The sequence below is a fragment of the Entelurus aequoreus genome, linkage group LG21 (genome assembly GCF_033978785.1).
Source record: "Entelurus aequoreus isolate RoL-2023_Sb linkage group LG21, RoL_Eaeq_v1.1, whole genome shotgun sequence".
In the NCBI taxonomy this organism is placed as follows: Eukaryota; Metazoa; Chordata; class Actinopteri; order Syngnathiformes; family Syngnathidae; genus Entelurus; species Entelurus aequoreus.
The window spans coordinates 44,953,684-44,976,213 of NC_084751.1; the positions used below are offsets into that span (position 1 = coordinate 44,953,684).

The 22,530-nt window shown below is 39.2% G+C and overlaps 1 protein-coding gene across 1 annotated transcript; it reads right to left on the reverse strand.

Moving 5' to 3' along the window:
- On the reverse strand, positions 1-22,401 carry LOC133638775 (ras-GEF domain-containing family member 1B-B-like). Its single transcript, XM_062031714.1, has 12 exons — positions 22,197-22,401; positions 18,905-18,994; positions 18,687-18,809; positions 16,274-16,411; positions 11,744-11,911; positions 7,714-7,776; positions 5,901-5,984; positions 5,699-5,801; positions 2,571-2,650; positions 2,275-2,463; positions 188-311; positions 1-109 (listed from the first exon to the last, which is right to left on the reverse strand). Exons 2-12 carry the CDS (start codon positions 18,986-18,988, stop codon positions 12-14), a joined length of 1,254 nt encoding a protein of 417 aa, XP_061887698.1. The 5' UTR covers positions 18,989-18,994; positions 22,197-22,401; the 3' UTR covers positions 1-11.
- Between the last annotated feature and the right edge of the window lie 129 nt (positions 22,402-22,530).

Here is a 22,530-nt window from a genome sequence, read left to right on the forward strand (position 1 = left end):
ATTTATTGATTTTAGTGAAGTTTAAAGAATCTTTTGAAGGCTCTTTTAAAAGATCGGCGGTTGTCCTTTTCCACGTTGCCTCTGCTCTCATTAGAGGTCCGATGGAGCTCTGCAGAGACAAAACACAATTTTAATTCATTGTGATCCAACATAAAATAAGATGTTAGCGGGCAGCAGGTTGACTTACCTTCTTCGGTGAAGACTGGTGTTGTGATGACGTACTGGAGGACATTGTCATCTCTGCTGAATGGACAGATGGCCTGACGCCAGAGCACAAAGTCACTGACCGGCTTTGAAATATCCCAGAGGTTCTAGACAGAAAGAAACACTTAGCAAGAGTAAAATCAAAGTATATACTGTACATGTACAGTCGTGGTTAAAAGTAAATAACATTATGTCATGGCTGTCTTGAGTTTCCAATCATTTCTACAACTCTTGTTTTTTTGTGAGAGTGATTGGAGCACATACATCACATGGACAAAGATAAGACCTTCTGGAGGAAAGTTCTGTGGTCAGATGAAACAAAAAATGGAGCAGTTTGGCCACAATACCCAGCAATATGTTTGGAGGAGAAAAGGTGAGGCCTTTAATCCCAGGAACACCAGGCCTAAGAAGAGTATAACATACAATGGAATTTCGAAAAAAAAAGTGTAAAAATAAGAATTAGTATGTCACTAAACATGAAGTACACATTTGTGTACTTATGGACTAAGTACATCATAGCAAAAGATGATTCTTAGTTTTTATTCTAATTAGGGTCCAATAAGCCCAAATAGCAAAGAGAAATAAAAAAAAAGCATATAAACAAACAACTTGGGCCTTAAGAGACAAAAGGTCCCAAAACTCACCAAAAGGGACCATCTTCCCCCTAACTGTCCCAAAATACCACAAATATCAAATTCCATCCATCCCAACAACCCTAAAGGATAATCTTCCCCTTAAAGATCCCAAAGTACCCCAAGTAGGGCTATGTTCCCAAAGGTCCTAAAAAACCCAAATCTGACCATGGGCCCCAAAAGTTCCAAAAGGACCCCAAATAGGACCATATTCTCCTACAGGTCCCAAAAGAACCCTCATAGGACCATATTCAATTAAAGGTTCCAAAGTAATCCAAGTAGGACAATCTACCTTAAAGATCCCAAAAATAGGACCATCTTCTCTAAATGTCCCAAAACCCCCCAAAAAGGACAATTTTTTCTAAATGTCCCAAAAAGGACCATTTTCTCTAAATGTCCCAAAACCCCCCCAAAAGGACCATCTTCTCTAAATGTCCCGAAACCCCCCAAAAAGGACAATTTTTTCTAAATGTCCCAAAACCCCCCAAAAAGGACCATCTTCTCTAAATGTCCCAAAAACCCCCTAAAAGGACCATCTTCTCTAAATGTCTCATAACCCCCCAAAAAGGACCATCTTCTCTAAATGTCCCAAAACCCCCCAAAAAGGACAATTTTTTCTAAATGTCCCAAAACCCCCCTAAAAGGACCATCTTCTCTAAATGTCCCAAAACCCCCCAAAAAGGACCATTTTCTCTAAATGTCCCAAAATCCCCCAAAAAGGACCATCTTCTCTAAATGTCCCAAAAACCCCCTAAAAGGACCATCTTCTCTAAATGTCTCATAACCCCCCAAAAAGGACCATCTTCTCTAAATGTCCCAAAACCCCCCAAAAAGGACCATCTTCTCTAAATGTCCCAAAACCCCCCAAAAAGGAAAAATGTTTCTAAATGTCCCAAAAAACCCCAAAAAGCTACTGTTACGTAAGTTTTGCTTTGTCTCTTACCCCCTACTAGTGATCTCTAGTCTGTGCTAAGTAGTAGCCTTAGCTTCAGGTGCGATCGGCACCTTGTTCCGTCGGTTTGTTTTCTGTTTTGTCCCGCCTTGAGTGTTAATTTACCATTAAATCATGTTCCTACCTGCAAGTCCTGTCCGGAGTCGTCCGTTTGCATCCTGGGAGAACAAACCTCGCAGTAAGCTGCAACCCCATCGTAACAGTAAGCAAATATTAACATTGCTGTATGTATACTTTTGACCCTAGTCACATTTTCAGTAGACCCATAATAAATTCATAAAAGAAGCAAACTTCATGAATGTTTTTTTGTGCCCAACAAGTATGTGCTCCAATCACTACATCACAAACAAATAAGAGTTGTAGAAATGATTGGAAACTCAAGACAGCCATGACATGATGTTCTTTACAAGTGTATGTACACTTTTGACCACGACTGTACGTGCCTGCTATTTATCCAGGTGTGCGTGTCTCTAATTGTGGACCAACCTTAATGTGTTCGTTCTTACGACGCATGTTGGCAAAGTCTATATCCAGAGGGCGGAAGTCTTCAATGAGAAGACTGAAGAAAGGTATGAACATGTTGTCAAGGAAGCTGTCTGCAGGGTTGCACTCCTCAGCAGCCTCGCACAGCACGGTGCGGTACTTCTCAAAGTTCTTGCACGGGTCCATCTGGTGCTGGAAGAGAGCGGACGCAGGTGGTTAGACCAGCAAGCAGACTGTAAGGCACTGATAGTGAACTCCCAAGACCACATTTAGTACTTGCTGATGTGGTTTTTCCTCACCTCTAGGAGTTGAAACTTTTTAATGTAGACTTTCTTGCAGTTATTTTTCATCTTGGAAACACATTTCATGTTCATTCCAGCTGAAAGACAGAATCACAGATTTAGTGCAAGCCCATATTATCCTGGCCTGAGATCATGATCATAATTAAAGATAGAAGTATTTTTTTATTGACTTTCCCTAAACATATAAAAGTATTCATATTCTCTTCATGTCATATTATGCTCCTTCCCGTGCTGTTGCTTTTAGTTTTAGTTTGTATCCAATCAGAATTCAGCTAGCTTATGTCATACTTGCCAACCCTCCCGTTTTTAGTGGGAGACTCCCGGTATTCAGCGCCTCTCCCGATAACCTCCCGGCAGAAATGTTCTCCCGACAAACTCCCGGTATTCAGCCGGAGCTAGAGGCCACGCCCCCTCCAGCTCAATGCGGACCTGAGTGAGGACAGCCTGTTCTCACATCCGCTTTCCCACAATATAAACAGCTTGCCTGCCCAATGACGTCAGCTAGGTTAGCTTCTGTTTTTTTAGCTTCGCCAAGCGGAATATTATTAATCGTGTATTTACATGTTCATGGCTTAATAGTATTATTGATCTTCTGTCTATCCATCCAGTCAGGTTTTTTTTAAATTTAGTTTCTATCTGCCTTTGAGACTGCTGCTATCAAGTTGGCTACGTAGCTAGGTTAGCTTCTGTTTTTTTAGCTTCGCAAAGCTGAATTATTAATCGTGTATTTACATGTTCAGTCACTGTGAATGTCCATTTCGCGTTCTCGACTCTCATTTTCAAGAGGATATAGTATCTAAAATGGTTTAAAATACAAATCTGTGATCCACAATAGAAAAAGGAGAAAGTGTGGAATCCAATGAGCCAGCTTGTACCTAAGTTACAGTCAGAGCGAAAAAAGATACGTCCATCACTGCCTTTCAAGTCATTCACTGTAACGTTCCTTATCTATGAATCTTTCATCCTCGCTCAAATTAATGGTGTAATCATCACTTTCTCGGTCCGAATCTCTCTCGCTCCATTGTAAACAACGGGAATTGTGAGCAGCACTACCGCTTGTGACGTCACGCTACATCCGGTACAGGCAAGGCTTTTTTTATCAGCGAGCAAAAGTTGCGAACTTTATCGTCGATTTTCTCTACTAAATCCTTTCAGCAAAAATATGGCAATATCGCGAAATGATCAAGTATGACACATAGAATGGATCTGCTATTCCCGTTTAAATAAAAAAAATTCATTTCAGTAGGCCTTTAACGTCATCATTCATAACAGATGTCCTGATTGGTCACAAGGAACATATCGACCAAACAACTACGGCGTAATATAAACTACGTCTCGAATCTTGATTTAGGGTTGGAAAAAAAACCGGAAAAACGGGAGATAATTTTTTTTTTCTTCCCGAGATTAAAAAAGACGGAATTCCGACTTTAGACGGAAAAATCACATGCCTGAATAATAAATATGGCAGTGCCATGTTGGCATTTTTTTCCCCATAACTTGAGTTGATTTATTTTGGAAAACCTTGTTAAATTGTTTAATGCATCCAGCGGGGCATCACAACAAAATTAGGCATAATAATGTGTTCATTCCACCACTGTATATATCGGTATCGGTTGATATCGGAATCGGCAATTAAGAGTTGGACAATATCGGAATATCGGATATAGGTAGGGATGATACTCGAAACCGGTTTTCCCGGTTGTTCGATAAGAAAAGAACAGAATCCTCTGACTCGAATCCCTTTTTGAGAACCGGTACCCGTTATCGACACCACTATAGTAAAGAAAAAGAGTTGGTTCTTTATTCGAATCCCTCGGAAGGAATCCCGTTCCGACCAGAAATGCTCCGTGTGACATCACAAGAAATGGCGTCACGTAGCTCAGTCATTAGGCGCAGATAGCGAAAGCAGGAAAAAAATGGACGGGAAAAAGCGCTCCAAGGTGTAATAAAGTTCAAAACATAAGGTATAATCCAATGAATAACTTTACTGAGAGATTTGAGCAAACACATGAAGAACACTTTTACGACCAACCTGAAACATAGCAACCAGGCTAGCAACGCACCTCCTTTAAGGCAGCTGTCGCAACGTTCTTAAAACAACCGCAGCACATACATATATATACAACACTGCAGCACATACATATATATACAACATATCTCCCTTTTTTAACTGTTGTTTTTCTTTCCTTGTAAACAAAACAAAATCACACTGTATATGTGTTGTCTGTCTAATTATAAATAATGCAGACGAGGCGGGTTGGCTGAGTTCTTGACGTTTACTTTCACAGCGTGCTCATAACCTCATTCTTAGCTGCCGGGTGACGATATGCAACACTTTTCGGGGCTACCGCGCATGCTCGTCACTCCCGTTGCATGCTGGGTAGTGTAGTTGTTATATTCCCTAGCTCATAACATCTTTCCCCCTATAAAGAAATAATGTTAACTCAATAAAGTGTATTTCTTTTTTTAGCTTTAACTTTTCATTTTTTAGCATTGTAACCACATTTGCAAATAACTTTTCTCTTCATAGAATTTTCTTTCAATAAAGAAATAAAGTGCAAAAAATGTCAAAGCATCATAACAAACAGTTATGTTCCAATAGCAGCAGAAGTGCACTTTTTGGAGAGCTGTATTATTTTCAGTTTTGTGCCCAAGGGACTGATTTTATTTAACACTATATTATTATTTATACACCTATAGTGATCACAGAGACACGTTGTTTTTGTGTTACTGTATATATTTGTTTTTCTGAAAAATCCCACTTAATATACTTTGGGTAACAACAGTCAATATTTATTTATTTTATTTTATTTTTTTAGGGGGGTAAAAGTCAATATTTATTTATTTATTAGATTAAATTGTTTTCTTATATACTAAAAGTGAGCTTTTGTTAAACCAAATATTGTGTGTTTTTTTCCATATACAACAACCTATCTGGACTCCATAAGAGAATCGATAAGGAATCGGTTCGATAAGAGGATTCGATAATAGGCTCGAACTCGATCATTTCTTATCAAACATCATCCCTAGATATCGGTAAAAAAGCCATTATTGGACATCTCTAGTAATGTTAGCTTGCTGTCTCGAAAAAAAAGCCGCAGAGTTGAGGATAAAAAAATACTCACCAATGATAGCCATTAGGGAGTTAAAGTTGCCGATGTCCAAACACTGCTGAGCCACGTCCATGAAGAACTCTGCCACCTTCACTCGCTGTTTCTTCTTCATTGGCTGCAATGCAAGAACAGGAGTGTGAGACTCCACAACAACATGCAGGAACTCTATGAAATGTCTGCAAAATACACCTGTGACAGTACTGAGTGAACCTACCATAGAGATCTCAGTGGCCACAAGGGAACTTAGTGTGTGGAACCACTCCATGTACGACTCAACTCTGCTGCTCTGACCTTTAGCCTGAAAGCATGTTAAAGAGGGAGAAAAAAGGGTCAAGGGTCATTGTGCAGCCCTTTGAGACAATTGTGATTTAGGGCTACATAAATAAACATTGATTGATTGATTGATTGATGTATGTGTGACCTATAACATCCACTATCAGAGTCTGTAAGAACACACACGTTATCATCACAATATTCAACTCACTTTCTAATAGTGTTGTCTCCATACCAATATTTTGGTACCGGTACCAAAAGGTATTTCGATACTTTTCTAAATAAAGGGCACCACAAAAAAATGGCATTATTGTCTTTATTTTAACAAAAAATCTTAGTGTACATGAAACATGTGTTTATTATTGTAATTTAGTCCTTAAATAAAATAGTGAACATACTAGACAACTTGTCTTTTAGTAGTAAGTAAACAAACAAAGACTCCTAATTAGTGTGCAGTAACATATTGTGTCATTTATACACCTATTATTTTGTACACATTATAAAGGACAATCTGTAAAAAAATATTATTAATCCACTTGTTCATTTACTGTTAATATCTGCTTATTTTCTGTTTCAACATGTTTTATCTACACTTCTGTTAAAAAGTAATAATCACTTATTCTTCTCTTCTTTGATACTTTAGTTTTGGATGATACCACACATTTAGGTATCGATCCGATACCAAGTAGTTACAGGATCATACATTGGACATATTTCCTGAGTTTATAAACATAATATGCATTTTTTTTTTAAAAGGAAAAATAATTTTGTGATGCTAAAAAATATAGTAGTATCGACTAGATACGCTTCTGTACTTGGTATCATTACAGTGGATGTCATGTGTAGATCCACCCATTGCGTTTGTTTACATTGTGACGCCGGTGAGCTATTGTATCCTCCTACGGTGTGTAGTGAAGCATGTTTAGCTATTCCTCGTCCTGCAGTGATAATGTTACTTGTAAGAAACTCACTTTATTTGTCGCCATGGAGGCGAGGATTAGTGATTTAGAAGTAGCTGCGGATGGACATTAGCTGCTAACAAGCTAGCCATGTCTTAAAGCACCTCTTCCTGAGGGCGTTTCAGTGTTATAACTTCACCTTTATCTTTACTTTTTAAGCCAAAATGCGTCCATTCTCCCTTTTTTGTCTAAACACTGTGTCTGCTTGTAAGTACTCTGTGTGTGCGCGCTGCCGAACATGCTCCTCTGCTCGTAAAACCAGCAATGTCACGACGTATCGACGCACCGTCATGCCTGTAAAAAATAATATAATTTATAATATAATATATATTATAAAATAATAATATACCGTACAACACTACTAGGTCATATGTTACTGTCAGAATAATTTTCTGGTGCAAAGTACATATGGAGATCTTGTTAGTGAAATTAAGCTCATCTGGAGGTCCTTTAACCCAGGTGACCACGATAATACTGTAAATAACAACTATTGCTCTTAGCTGTTGTTAGTTTGTGAGGGAAAGTATTGCAACCACCAACATGTCAATGTGAACATCATCCCATGCTGAGTCAGTTCAAATCTTGGTGTATTTTTGTTTCGGATGGAGGACTTAGACCGGAGCCCGCCTTTTTGTAAAGACTGCTTTAGGATGGCAGGGTGTCCCACGCCACCACCGTTGTTGCTGTTGAGAATAACACACGTAAGTCAATATGATTGAAGTCACGCGTGGTTGTAATGTCCTATTAAGTGCGGACGCACAGAGACGTAATACATAACAGTCACTGCACACCTACCTTGGGTGCCTTCCTGGCGAATGGCTGGAGGAATTCCTCAGGCCCAATAAAACTCATCTTGTCCTGTGAGGGGAAGAACAAAATAAAATAATTAACCAACTGGATGAGGCAATTCCTGAAGGGATTGCGTGTGAATGCTCCAATGCTGAAGTTGAACTGAAATGCTGACAGAATGTAGTATGAATGTAAGAATAGTTTGAATGTTGGACAGTTTGAATATCCAGGAAAAAAACGGCATTTGGTTTGGAACTTGGGAAAGTGTTAGTTGGATGAATTGAATGTGTTGAAGGTTTGAATCGGCTGAAGAATGTGCAGCTTGTGGAAGTTGAAAAAAATGGACAATTCATTTTGAATGGGGAAAATGTCCCTGAAAACTGGGAATTCTTGGGAATCTGGGAGTTTAAAAAAAAAATTGTCGAGAAAGAGCACACAGTTTTGTACAGGCTGAATATTTTGAAGTTGGAACGGTTTGAATCGGATGAAAAATGTGGGAATTGTGGAATTTTGAAAAATGTCCCATTCGTTTTAATGGGAATTTTATGGAAATTTGGGAATTTCGGGAAAAGCGGGGAATTGTTTGGAAAAGACCTGACTGTTCTGAATGAGTTGAAATGGTTGGTGTTAGAATTATTCAAATCGGTCGAGAAATGTTGAAGTACCGTATTTTCCGCACAACAGGTCTCGCAACTACAGCCTCTACTGTAGCATCTATTCTATGCACCTTATAATGCGGTGCGCCTTATACATGGACCAATATTGAGCCACAACAGGTCTCGCAACTACAGCCTCTACTGTAGCGTCTATTCTATGCACCTTATAATGTGGTGCGCCTTATATATGGACCAATATTGAGCCACAACAGGTCTCGCAACTACAGCCTCTACTGTAGCATCTATTCTATGCAAATTATAATGCGGTGCGCCTTATATATGGACCAATATTGAGCCACAACAGGTCTCGCAACTACAGCCTCTACTGTAGCGTCTATTCTATGCACCTTATAACGTGGTGCGCCTTATATATGGACCAATATTGAGCCACAACAGGTCTCGCAACTACAGCCTCTACTGTAGCGTCTATTCTATGCACCTTATAATGCGGTGCGCCTTATATATGAACAAAGTTTTAAAATAGGCCATTCATTGAAGGTGCGCCTTACAATCCGGTGCGCCTTATAGTGCAGAAAATACGGTAGTAACATTTTTAATTGAGAAATGGTATTATGAAATTTATGAAAAACTGGGAAATTTTCCAGTTGAAAAAACAATTGAGTTTTTTGTCCTGATTAAGAGGAATGTTTGGACGGTGGAACGGTTCAAGTGGGTTGAAAAATGTGGAAGGAGTCGTTGCCAGAAAAAAAGGTCAAAAAAGGGTTTTAAAAAAAGGGAATTCTGGGGGATTCCTGGAATTTTTTTGAACTTGTACAAAATGATAGTTTGAATGTCCAGGATGGGTGGAATATGTTGAAGGTAGAATGGTTTGAATAGGTTGAAAAATGTGGAAATGGTGGAAGTTTGAAAAATGGCCAATACATTTTGAATGGGAATTTTAGGGAAATTTGGGAATTTCGGGAAAAGCGGGGAATTTTTTTGGGAAAATGTGAAAAGACTTGAATGTTCTGAATGAGTTGAAATGGTTGGTGTTGGAATTTTTCAAATCGGTCGAGAAATATTAAAGTAGTAACATTTTTAATTAAGGAATGGTATTATGGAATTCCTGGAATTTCTGAAAAACTGGTAATTTTTCCAGTTCAAAAAACGATGTAGGTTTTTGTCCTGATTAAGAGGATTGTTTGGACAGTGGAACGGTTAAAACGGGTTGAAAAATGTGGAAGGAATAGTTGCCAGAAAAAAGCGTCAAAAAAGGGAATTCTGGGGATTCCTGGAATTTTTTTGAACTTGTAAAAATGATAGTTTGAATGTCCAGGATGAGTGGAATATGTTGAAGGTAGAATGGTTTGAATAGGTTGAAAAATGTGGAAATGGTGGAACTTTGAAAAATGTCCCATTCATTTCAATGGGAATTTTATGGAAATTTGAAATTTCGGGAAAAGCAGGAAATTTTTTTTGGAAAATGTGAAAAGACTTGAATGTTCTGAATGAGTTGAAATGGTTGGTGCTGGAATTTTTCAAATCGGTCGAGAAATGTTGAAGTAGTAACATTTTTAATTGACAAATGGTATTATGGAATTCCTGGAATTTCTGGGAAAACTGGGAATTTTTCCAGTTCAAAAAACAATTGAGTTTTTTTGTCCTGATTAATAGGAATATTTGGACGGTGGAACGGTTAAAGTGGGTTGAAAAATGTGGAATGGAGGAGTTGCCAGAAAAAAGGGTCAAAAAAGAGTTTGAAAAAAAGAGAATTATGGGGATTCCTGGAATTTTTTTGAACTTGTAAAATTGATAGTTTGAATGTTTTTGTCCTGATTAAGAGGAATGTTTGGACAGTGGAATGGTTAAAACGGGTTGAAAAATGTGGAAGGAATAGTTGCCAGAAAAAAGAGTCAAAAAAGGGAATTCTGGGGATTCCAGGAATTTTTTTGAACTTGTAAAATTGATAGTTTGAATGTCCAGGATGAGTGGAATATGTTGAAGGTGAATTGGTTTGAATCGGTTGAAGAATGTGGAAATGGTGGAAGTTTGAAAAATGGCCAATACATTTTGAATGGGAATTTTATGGATATTTGGGAATTTCAGGAAAAGCGGAACATTTTTTGGAAAATTTGAAAAGACTTGAATGTTCTGAATGAGTTGAAATGGTTGGTGTTGGAATTTTTCAAATCGGTCGAGAAATATTAAAGTAGTAACATTTTTAATTGAGGAATGGTATTATGGAATTCCTGGAATTTCTGGAAAACTGGTAATTTTTCCAGTTCAAAAAACAATGTCGTTTTTTGTCCTGATTAAGAGGAATGTTTGGACAGTGGAACGGTTAAAGTGGGTTGAAAAATGTGGAATGGAGTAGTTGCCAGAAAAAAGGGTCAAAAAAGATTTTGAAAAAAAGGGAATTATGGGGATTCCTGGAATTTTTTTGAACTTGTAAAATTGATAGTTTGAATGTCCAGAATGAGTGGAATATGTTGAAGGTGAAATGGTTTGAATCGGTTGAAGAATGGGGAAATGGTGGAAGTTTGAAAAATGGCCAATTCATTTTGAATGGGAATTTTATGGAAATTTAGGAATTTCGGGAAAAGCGGGGAATTTTTTGGAAAATGTGAAATTACTTGTATGTTCTGAATGAGTTGAAGTGGTTGGTGTTGGAATTTTTCAAATCGGTCAGAAATGTTGAAGTAGTAAAATGGGGAATGGTATTATGGAATTCCTGGAATTTCTGAAAAACTGGTCATTTTTCCAGTTAAAAAAACAATGTAGGTTTTTGTCCTGATTAAGAGGAATGTTTGGACAGTGGAATGGTTAAAGTGGGTTGAAAAATGTGGAACGGAGTAGTCGCCAGAAAAAAGGGTGGAAATAGGTCTTTGGAAAACCAGGAATTCTGGAAAATCCTGGAACTGTTTTGAACTTGGAAAAAGGGTAGTTTGAATGTCCAGGATGAGTGGAATGTGTTGAAAGTGGAATATTTTGAATCGGTTGAAAAATGTGGAAATGGTGAAACTTTGAAAAATGGCCAATTTATTTTGAACGGGAAAAATGTCCCGGAAAAGCTGGAATTCTGGGAAATCTGGGAATTTTTGGAATTTGTCGAGGGAAAGCCCGCGTTTCCCGAATAGGCTGAACAGTTTGAAGTTGGAACGGTTTGAATCGGACGGAAAAAGTGTAAGGTAGAGCGCGCCAAAATCTGGAGAAGAAGAAGAAGAATAATAAAAAAAACATGTGTGAATGCTTTGTAGCATTCACACAATTATTAACAAGAAAAACATGAACAATATTTCAAAGTTGTTTTTGTTACCCACATTCTCATATTTACTCCAGTTAAAAAGTGTGGTTATTATACAACTGTATACACTGTGAAGTTTAATGTGATACTATGAATCTCCCCCCCAAAACAATACAAATAACAAATTGGTGCTTACCAGTTCAATGTGTGTGAGCTGCTGGGCGAGGATGACCGGGTCATGGCACACACTGAGGATGCCATTTGGCTTGGCTGCCAGGTTCAGTGCAGCTTCTTCATACAGGTCAAGTGCTGACAGGCGTTTGGTAAGACGCCGGGTCGTTTCCATCATGTCTCGCCATGAATACTGGTGAAGAAAATGAAGTGAAAAAACATATAGAATATTTCCCTCTTTGTTCCGGAGGACACGACGCTCACGGTTTGCAAAAACAATTTGAAATGTGCACTCGTCAGTCCACAAAACACTTTTCCACTTTGCATCAGTCCATCTTAGATGAGCTCGGGCCCAGCGAAGCCGGCGGCGTTTCTGGGTGTTGTTGATAAATGGCTTTCGCTTTGCATAGGAGAGTTTTTACTTGCACTTACAGATGTAGCGACCAGCTGTAGTTACTGACAGTGGTTTTCTGAAGTGTTCCTGAGCCAATGTGGTGATATCCTTCACACACTGATGTCGCTTTTTGATGCAGTACCGCCTGAGAGATCGAAGGTCAGTAATATCATGGCTTACGTGCAGTGATTTCTCCAGATGCTCTGAACCTTTTGATGATATTATAGACCGTAGATGGTGGAATCCCTAAATTCCTTGCAATAGCTGGTTGAGAAATGTTGTTCTCAAACTGCTCGACAATTTGCACACGCATTTGTTGACAAAGTGGTGACCCTCGCCCCGTCCTTGTTTGTGAATGACTGAGCATTTCATGGAAGCTGCTTTTATACCCAATCATGGCACCCACCTGTTCCCAGTTAGCCTGTTCACCTGCGGGATGTTCCAAATAAGTGTCTGATGAGCATTCCTCAACTTTCTCAGTCTTTTTTGCCACTTGCGCCAGCTTTTTTGAAACATATTGCAGGCATCAAATTCCAAATGAGCTAATATTTGCAAAAAATAACAACGTTTTCCAGTTCGAACGTTAAAGGCCTACTGAAAGCCACTACTACCGACCACGCAGTCTGATAGTTTATATATCAATGATGAAATCTTAACATTGCAACACATGCCAATACGGTCGGGTTAGATTACTAAAGTGCAATTTTAAATTTCCCGCGAAATATCCTGCTGAAAACGTCTCGGTATGATGACGTTTGCGCGTGACGTCACGGATTGTAGCGGACATTTTGGGACAGCATTGTGGCCAGCTATTAAGTCGTCTGTTTTCATCGCAAAATTCCACAGTATTCTGGACATCTGTGTTGGTGAGTCTTTTGCAATTTGTTTAATGAACAATGAAGACAGCAAAGAAGAAAGCTGTAGGTGGGAAGCGGTGTATTAGCGGCCGGCTGCAGCAACACAAACACGTAGCCGGTGTTTCATTGTTTACATTCCCGAAATATGACAGTCAAGCTTTACCATTGGCCTGTGGAGAACTGGGAAGACAGAGACTCTTACCAGGAGGACTTTGAGTTGGATACGCGCTACCGTGAGTACGCAGCTGCGGCTTCCAAACATTTGATCGCTTGCCCGTACGTGCGTGCCGCTATGTGCATGTCACGTACGTAACTTTGAGGAAATATATGTGCTGTATGAACTTTGCGGAGGTGAACGGTACTTTGGGCTGTGGGATTGAGTGTGTTGTGCGGGTGTTTGATTTGTATTGGCGGGTTATATGGACGGGAGGGGGGAGGTGTTTGTTATGCGGGATTAATTTGTGGCATATTAAATATAAGCCTGGTTGTGTTGTGGTGTAGTGGATTGTCCGAAGCTTAAACAGGCAACAAAAGTAGTTTAGTACAACAAATTTATTTACCCATTATCAGAAGTGCAGGTTGAATTAAGTTGGCCGTGCAGACAGACCACATGTTACTCCGGAGCAAACAAGACACACACAAGCCAAAATCACTGTCGAGTTCCGGTCTTCTGCCATTTTTTATATGTCTCTTGTGTGTCTTGCGTCAATGTCTTGTTGTTTTTCCTATCTGTTCCATAACAACTCGAATCCTTTAGACAGTCAACACATTCTGTAGAAGAGGTTGGCACGACTTAATATTCACTTTTGTCCCACCACTGGTCCATTCAATGGCACAAAATACAAGAGAATTGAAAATGAGCGGACATTCTTAAAAGACAAGAAATATAGGTCAAAAGGTCAGAAATTCTACGACAGTGGCTAATAGAGTATATATATGTCTTGTGTTTATTTACTGTTTTAGTCATTCCCAGCTCAGGTCCCACTCGCCTCTCACAGCATCTTCCCTATCACTCTCACTTTCCTCATCCACAAATCTTTCGTCCTCGCTCAAATTAATGGGGAAATTGTCGCTTTCTCGGTCCGAATCGCTCTCGCTGCTGGTGGCCATGATTGTAAACAATGTGCAGATGTGAGGAGCTCCACAACCTGTGACGTCACGCTACTTCCGGTACAGGCAAGGCTTTTTTTTTATCAGCGACCAAAAGTTGCGAACTTTATCGTCGATGTTCTCTACTAAATCCTTTCAGCAAAAATATGGCAATATCGCGAAATGATCAAGTATGACACATAGAATGGACCTGCTATTCCCGTTTAAATAAGAAAATCTCATTTCAGTAGGCCTTTAAATATCTTTTCTTTGCAGTCTATTCAATTGAATATAAGTTGAAAAGGATTTGCAAATCTTTGTATTCTGTTTTTATTTACCATTTACACAACGTGCCAACATCACTGCTTTTGGGTTTTGTATATATAGACTTATTATTTTGGTTGTTTTCGTCTGAAAAACTTCAAGACGACAGCAATTGCATGCATCTGGGCACAGCCTGCACACGTCATTGGTAGCAATGATGGCTCCTGTTGTTTAGTCGTCCATACTCTCTTTATACACGACTCTGGGCCAACAGAGGAATTAATAATACCTGCGATTTATATAGCGCTTTTCTAAATACCCAAAGTCGCTTTACATGTAGAACCCATCATTCATTCACACCTGGTGGTGGTAAGCTACTTTCATAGCCACAGCTGCCCTGGGGTAGACTGACGGAATTAATGCCAGAGAAGCTATCTCTGAACTGAAAGAACCATCAGGCAATTTAAAGGGCTAAAAAGGCATGCACGTGCCATCTCCTGGATAGAAAGCAGTGATTTAGTGGACTAAAAGATAGTTTTTTGTATTAGAGGCCTACTGAAATGATTTGTTTTAATTTAAACGGGAATAGCAGATCCATTCTATGTGTCATACTTGATCATTTCGCGATATTGCCATATTTTTGCTGAAAGGATTTAATAGAGAAAATCGACGATAAAGTTCGCAACTTTTGCTCGCTGATAAAAAAAAGCCTTGCCTGTAGCGGAAGTAGCGTGACGTCACAGGAGCTAGTATTCCTCACAATTCCCCGTTGTTTACAATGGAGCGAGAGAGATTCGGACAGAGAAAGTGATGATTACCCCATTAATTTCAGCGAGGATGAAAGATTCGTAGATGAGGAACGTTACAGTGAAGGACTTGAGAGGCAGTGATGGACGTATCTTTTTTCGCTCTGACCGTAACTTAGGTACAAGCTGGCTCATTGGATTCCACACTCTCCTTTTTTTATTGTGGATCACGGATTTGTATTTTAAACCACCTCGGATACTATATCCTCTTGAAAATGAGAGTCGAGAACGCAAAATGGACATTCAGTGCCTTTTATCTCCACGACAATACATCGGCGAAATGCTTTAGCTACGAGCTAACGTGATAGCATCGTGCTTTAACTGCGTATAGAAACAAAAAAATAAAGGATAGAAGGAAGGATAGATAGAAAATCAACAATACTATTAAACCGTGGACATGTAAACACACGGTTAATGCTTTCCAGGCTGGCGAAGGTTAACAATGCTGTGCTAACGACGCCATTGAAGCTAACTTAGCAACTTAGCAACGGGACCTCACAGAGCTATGCTAAAAACATTAGCTCTCCACCTACGCCAGCCAGCCCTCATCTACTCATCAACACCCGTGCTCACCTGCGTTCCAGCGATCGGCAGAAGGACGAAGGACTTCACCCGATGCGTTTGGCGGCCCGGAGACGTAGGAAGTCAAGGTGAGGTCGGCGGCTAGCGCGGCTAGCGCTCCAACAAAGTCCTCCTGGTTGTGTTGCTGTAGTCCGCTGCTAATACACCGATCCCACCTACAACTGTCTTCTTTGCAGCCTTCATTGTTCATTAAACAAATTGCAAAAGATGTCCAGAATACTGTGGAATTATGAAATGAAAACAGAGCTTTTTGTATAGGATTCTACGGGTACCATAACTTCCGTTACTCTGACTTCGTCACGCGCATACGTCATCATACCGCGACGTTTCAGCCGGATATTTCCCGGGAAGTTTTAAAAGTCACTTTATAAGTTAACCCGGCCGTATTGGCATGTGTTGCAATGTTAAGATTTCATCATTGATATATAAACTATCAGACTGCGTGGTCGGTAGTAGTAGGTTTCAGTAGGCCTTTAAAGTGCTGAACAAATTGGCAAATACGTGCTAGATACTCATCAGATTGTTTCCGAAGGTTTGACGTGTGCCGAAAATGTGACACTAACCTCGTCCTCGCCGGCCAGGTCGTGCGTCATGTTTCTCAGACAACGCATCATTCGCTTATCTTTGTAGTCATACGGGAACTTTTCGGTCCACTCGGTCAGCAGGTGCAGCAACTTCTTCGCCACTTCGTAGAAACGTATCTGAACAAACATCACATGTAAACAGTTTGACGGTTGGTGAGGACACAAATGTAAACGTGCTAACAATGCGTGGACAAAAAAAAAGTACCATATTTTTTGGACTCCCTTCTTAAAATCCTTTCATTTTATAGCCTTATAACCCGGCGCGCCTAATGTACGGAATAATTTTGGTTGAAGCTATTTTATTTGGTACATGGTGAAATGATAAGTGTGACCAGTAGATGGCAGTCACACATAAGAGATACGTGTGCACCGCAATATGACTCAAGTAAACAACACAGTGTTTCCCACACATTCATTTATTTGTGGCGGCCCGCCACGAAAGAATTACGTCCGCCACAAATAAAAAATAAATAAATACATTTTTTTTGTCCTGTCCAGCTTCTCAGGCAAATCATATAGTTGATGTAGATGCCCATATCGGCTGTTCAGATTTACTTTACAAAAGAGAAGTGTAGGATACTTCTCTTTTTGCCTTATTTGTATTAGACCACTACTGTTTTCTGTTTATTTGTTACTGACTGTGGCAGGACACCTCTGCCTCTGTTTCACTTTATGTTGCTGGTAAATAATATGGTTGTAGTAGTAGGCTAAAGTTAAATTATTTAGTATGCACTAATTAAAGGGGCAGAGCTTTAAGAGACATTTTAGCTTTTATATTTTATAAGATATATTTTTTGTAAGAACCACAATTAATAAATATATTTCAGTGAATAACTTATTGTTCAAATCTGCATATAAATATGTACATAAAGTGTTGTAATTATATTGTAAAATGGATGGATGGACGTTTAAAACAAAACTGTTATTATTAATTAGTAAGTACACATTTTTTGAGCCTTTTTAGAGAAAATCATATCATTGTAGTAAATTATGCAAATTACTCGATGATGTCATGGTGGCCACGCCCATAGCCACACCCCCACCGCCACAGGTATCTTGGCAGTTTATGGGAAACACTGCAACACCAACATTTTGTATGTTCCATTGAAAATATAGAACATTACACGCGGCGCTCAAAATTCTATCAAAATGTTTTAGTACGACTTTGGTAAGCAATGAAGCCGCACCGCTTGATGGATTGTACTATGCTTCAACATAGGAGTAATATTATGGTGTATGTATAAGGTAAGACATATTTCCTGGCGTTTTGTTTCGCAATATTATGCAAAAACAACTTTTCTTACCTTCTGGTACCTGCTGATCTGTATTTGGGATCTGCATAAGTCCTGAAAATCTGTGCGAGTCCGCCTTTGTAGGCCGTAGTCGATAAGCTTCTTATTTTTCTCTATCTTCTTGTTATGGGACATTCATCCTCCGCACCAACATTTTATATGTTCCATTGAAAATACAGAACATTACACACGGTGCTCAAAACTCTATCAAAATGTTTTAGTACGACTTCGGTAAGCTATGAAGCCACACCGCTTGATGGATTGTCGGAGCATTACAACTACTATAGTCAGACATACTGTGCTTCAACATACGGTATTATTATGGTGTGTGTATAAGGTAAGACATATATGGCGTTTTGTTTCGCAATATTATGCAAAAGCAACTTCTCTTACCTACTGGTACCTGCTGATCTGTATTTGGGATCTGCATAAGTCCTGAAAATGTGCGCACATCCGCCTTTGTAGTCCGTGCCGACACCATAGTCGATAAGCTTCTTCTTTTTCTCTATCTTCTTGTTATGTGACATTCATCCTCCGCTGTTGCCATTTCTAATATAAAGTAGTGTAAAGTTCTTACTTATATCTGTCAGTAAACTCACCATGAAAGCACTAAAACATACCGGTGTAGTGACTTTACATTATTCACCCAAGGAACTTTAGTTATTAGAGAGTTCCGGTCGGACGTATTTTTCACGGGACACATTTCGGGCGTTGTTGTTGCACTAGTGAGCCACGGATGAGGAGATGCTGCTCCGTTATTGATTGAAGTAAAGTCTGAATGTCATTAAAACAGTTAGCGCCATCACAAAACGCCGCATGCTGAAGCGACTGTCAGAAAGCGGCTTGAAGATGATGTGTAAAACATCATCTATGCAACATTTTGAGCAAAGAACCAACATTATATGTTATGTAGACCAGAGGAAGTCTTTTACGTTTAGAAAAAAATAATAATGTGACTCCTTTAATGCGCCTTTTGTAAGAAAATACACTCGAATAGACCCGCTCATCGGCAGTGCGCCTTATAATCCGGTGCGCCCTATGGTCCGGAAAATACGGTACATGTCAGCAATATTGTGTACGTGTGTGTGTAATCCACTGACCTCATCTAGCAGGTGGTCTACAGGACGCTTCTGCTGCTCACACATGTGACAAACTTGTGTCATGAGCTCATACGGCTGCAGGAGGAGGCGTGAACTCAACAGGAAGTTGAACATGTACGGCTTCTGATAACGTGTAGGACACAGAACGGGGTGGTGAGGACGAGCGGGGGATGACAAGCACAATAAGAAAAAAAAAACAAAGGGTGCATGTGACTTACATCAGGGTAGTAATCCAAGTGTTGGATCAGCACCTCAAGAGAGGCTGAAACCACGCTGTTTTCCACTTCCTTGTTGCTGAACATGATCACCTGGACGGAGGAGACAACAAACTATCATTTGCATTCTCGTCATGCCGCATACTTCTTTTCCACAGGAAACTTCACTGCAACTCAAAGTAGAGCTCGAAAAAATGTATTCCACTCAAAGTAAAAAAGCAACTGATGTCAAACGTACTCTTTGACATGTAAAGAAGATGGAAAATGTAGCAAATTACAACATTTTAAAGCCCCTTTTTTGGCTGAGAGAGCCAGGAAAGACAAATATTTTAAAATGCATTTCCGTGAATGCCATATAATATTTTTTTTTAACAATGAATACGACTAAATGCGTGCATTTTTAAGTAAGACCAGCATTTTCAGAGTATAATAAGTATTTTATTCTTTTTAATAACATTGTTATTCTGAAGCTAACCAATAATAAATAAAATACTCCTTCCCATTAATGCAACTTCTTCAACAGGTGAGGTAGAAAATGGATGGATGGATTAAAATGTATGAGAATGTTTTATATTTTGTAGGGGTGTAACGGTACACAAAAATTTCGGTTCGGTACGTACCTCGGTTTAGAGGTCACGGTTCGGTTCATTTTTGGTACAGTAAGAAAACAACAAAATATACATTTTTGGGTTATTTATTTACCAAATTTGCAAAATCTTCCACCAAAAATATTTTTCTTAGTGTAATATTTGATGTGAAGTAATGGGAAACTTGGATAGGTCAATAATTCATAATAACATTGATTTTGATTCAATATTATGTTTTGAGCAATGACAGTTTGAAAGAAAGAAAAAACAGCTTTGTTTTATTAGTCAACATTGCAACTTTTTCTAAATGACATTTAACCTTGAAGCTTTTTTATTTCACTTTTGTTATGTTTTTGTTTATTTAAATAGTATTTTTAGAATGTGCCGTGGCCCTTTAAAACATTAGCTGTGGGCCCCAAATGGCCTCCGGGGCACACTTTTGACACCCCTGCTATAGATAATAAAAAATTTAATGTGATAAATCTATGGATAAAAAGCAGAACCTGGCGACGCATGCACGTTTATCATAACTCTCTCTCTCTCTCTGCCCCTCCCTCACCAATGCTGCTGCTGCACAATTTGTTTTGTTTTTAACCCCTTCTTAACCCTGAACATACATTGAAAATACACGCAACCCTAACTCAAAATGCCGGAGGCATTTAAGAAACTCCGCCCTGACAGCTCCGCAAAAGAGGACATGTCCGGTGAAAAGAGGACGTACGGTCAGTCTATCCTAGCTCGTTAGCTGCTAGCATGCCGTGTGTTGTGCCTCGGTGTGCATTGTTTACACAACGTGCGTTACGCTACTTAATATGTCCATGTGGAAACTCGTTCGGTACACCTCCGAACCGAACCCGAACCCCCGTACCGAAACGGTTCAATACAAATACACATAATATTTTGTACGTTATTTTTAACACCGTGATTATGCTGATTATCCCTGATGTGGGATCTGTCGTTGTGGCTTGTGCAGCCCTTTGAGACACTCGTGATTTAGGGCTATATAAGTAAACATTGATTGATTGATTGCTTGATTGATTACCAGTGGAATTATTCATTACTTATCGTGTTAAGCATTGTCAGCTAAGATTTAACTGAGAGCCGGATGCAGTCATCAAAAGAGCCACATCTGGCCCGAGAGCCATAGGTTCCCTACCCCTGCTTTAAAGACACTTTAAAGGAGTACAAGTACATTTTATTAAAAAAAAACACTTTTAAAAAGTACAAATACTCACAAAAACTACTTCATTAAAGTAAAGCGGGTAAATGTTATTTGTTAGAATCACATATATTAACTAGATGAGGCAATTCCTGAAGGAATTGCGTGTGAACGCTCCAATGCTGAAGTTGAACTGAAATGCTGACAGAATGTAGAATGAATGTAAGAATAGTTTGAATGTGGGAATGGTTTGAATGTTGAAGAGTTTGAATTTCCAGGAAAAACGGAACTTGGTTTGGAACTTGGGAACGTGTTAGTTTGAATGTCCAGGATGAGTGGAATGTGCTGATGTTGGAATGGTTTGAATTGGTTGAAGAATTGTGCAACTTGGAAAAATGTCCCGTTCATTTCAATGGGAACTTCCTGGAAATTTGGGAAAAGCGGGATTTAAAAAAAAAAATGATTAGGAGCATGAATGTCCTGAATGAGCTGAATTGGCTGGTGTTGGAATTGTTTAAATCGGTCAAGAAATGTTGAAGGAGTAAATGGTATTAGGGAACTTCGGTAAATTTCTGGAATTTTTGGGGAAATGGTAGAAAACTTAAATGATCGGAATGAGTTAAAACGGTTGGTGTTGGAATTTTTAAAATCGGTCGAGAAATGTTGAAGTAGTAACATGTTGAATTGAGAAATGGTATTACGGAATTCCTGGAATTTCGGGAAAACCGGGAATTTTTCCAGTTCAAAAACAACTTTGTTTTTTGTCCTAATTGAGAGGAATGTTTTGAAGGTGGAACGGTTGAAGTGGGTCGAAAAATGAGGGAGGAGTAGTCGCCAGAAAAAAGGGTGGAAATAGGGCTTTGGAAAACCAGGAATTCTGGAAAATCCTGGAACTTTTTTGAACTTGGAAAAAAAAGGGTAGTTTGAATTTCCAGGACGGTGGAATGTGTTGAAGGTGGAATGGTTTGAATCGGTCGAAAAATTTGGAAATGGTGGAAGTTTGAAGAATGGCCAATTCATTTTGAATGGGAAAAATGTCCCGGAAAACCGGGAATTCTGGGAAAAATGGGAATTTTTGGAATTTGTCAAGGGAAAGCCCGCGATTCTCAAATAGGCTGAACAGTTTGAAGTTGGAACGGTTTTAATCGGATGAAAAATGTGGACGGTAGAGCACGCCAAAATCTGGAGAAAAGGAAGCCGTTGAAAAAAACAAAAGAAAGCCCTAGATAGCATTTACAGTATTATGATAATGAAAAGTATTTCCGTTTTCCAACCTAAACTATTTTTTAGCAGTTTTCCTGAGAAATTACCATCAGTTCGACAAAGTAACGACCATTAGTTTTTGCTGCAGGTGTATTTGTCTTACAGTGTACCTGCAGCACAACGTTTAACCGTTACAAAATGGTTTAGCCCTTCCAAGCAATACTATCCAAACTGTTCGTCCGGTGTACTTTATTTTGAAAAACGTATTAACAATAAATACATAAACTGTATCCGGTGTTCAAATGTTAACTTGATGTCGTAAAAACAATTGGAACGTCACACTTACCTTTCCAATGATGTAGCTCAACGTTCAGTCTGCGTTCAAAAGTACAACTAAAGAGTCCTCACACACAAATCGCACAAAAGTGACCAGGAAAAGTTTTTTGGTAATCTCAGCTCCGTGTTCTTTGTCGTCTGATTGTTAATTTGACGAAGTAACGGTTTTGAGAAGCAAAGCAGCAACCTGACCGTTAGAAGACCGGGAAATTCAACCAATGATGGCTCGGACGTCCGGTATGACTGACCAATCATCGCTTGGATATGTGTACCACGTGGTACCATGAGGACCAATTGCAGCAGTCGTGCTAGTTGGGTAACAATACATTTAAAATCGTTGCTGA

Coding starts and splice junctions, on each gene's coding strand:
- LOC133638775 (XM_062031714.1), bottom strand. CDS start 18,988: ATGTTCAGCAACAAGGAAGTGGAAAACAGCGTGGTTTCAGCCTCTCTT. Junction 7,777..11,743: donor AGCTCACACACATTGAACTG/GTAAGCACCAAT, acceptor TTCCCCTCACAG/GACAAGATGAGTTTTATTGG. Junction 5,802..5,900: donor TGGCCACTGAGATCTCTATG/GTAGGTTCACTC, acceptor CTTGCATTGCAG/CCAATGAAGAAGAAACAGCG.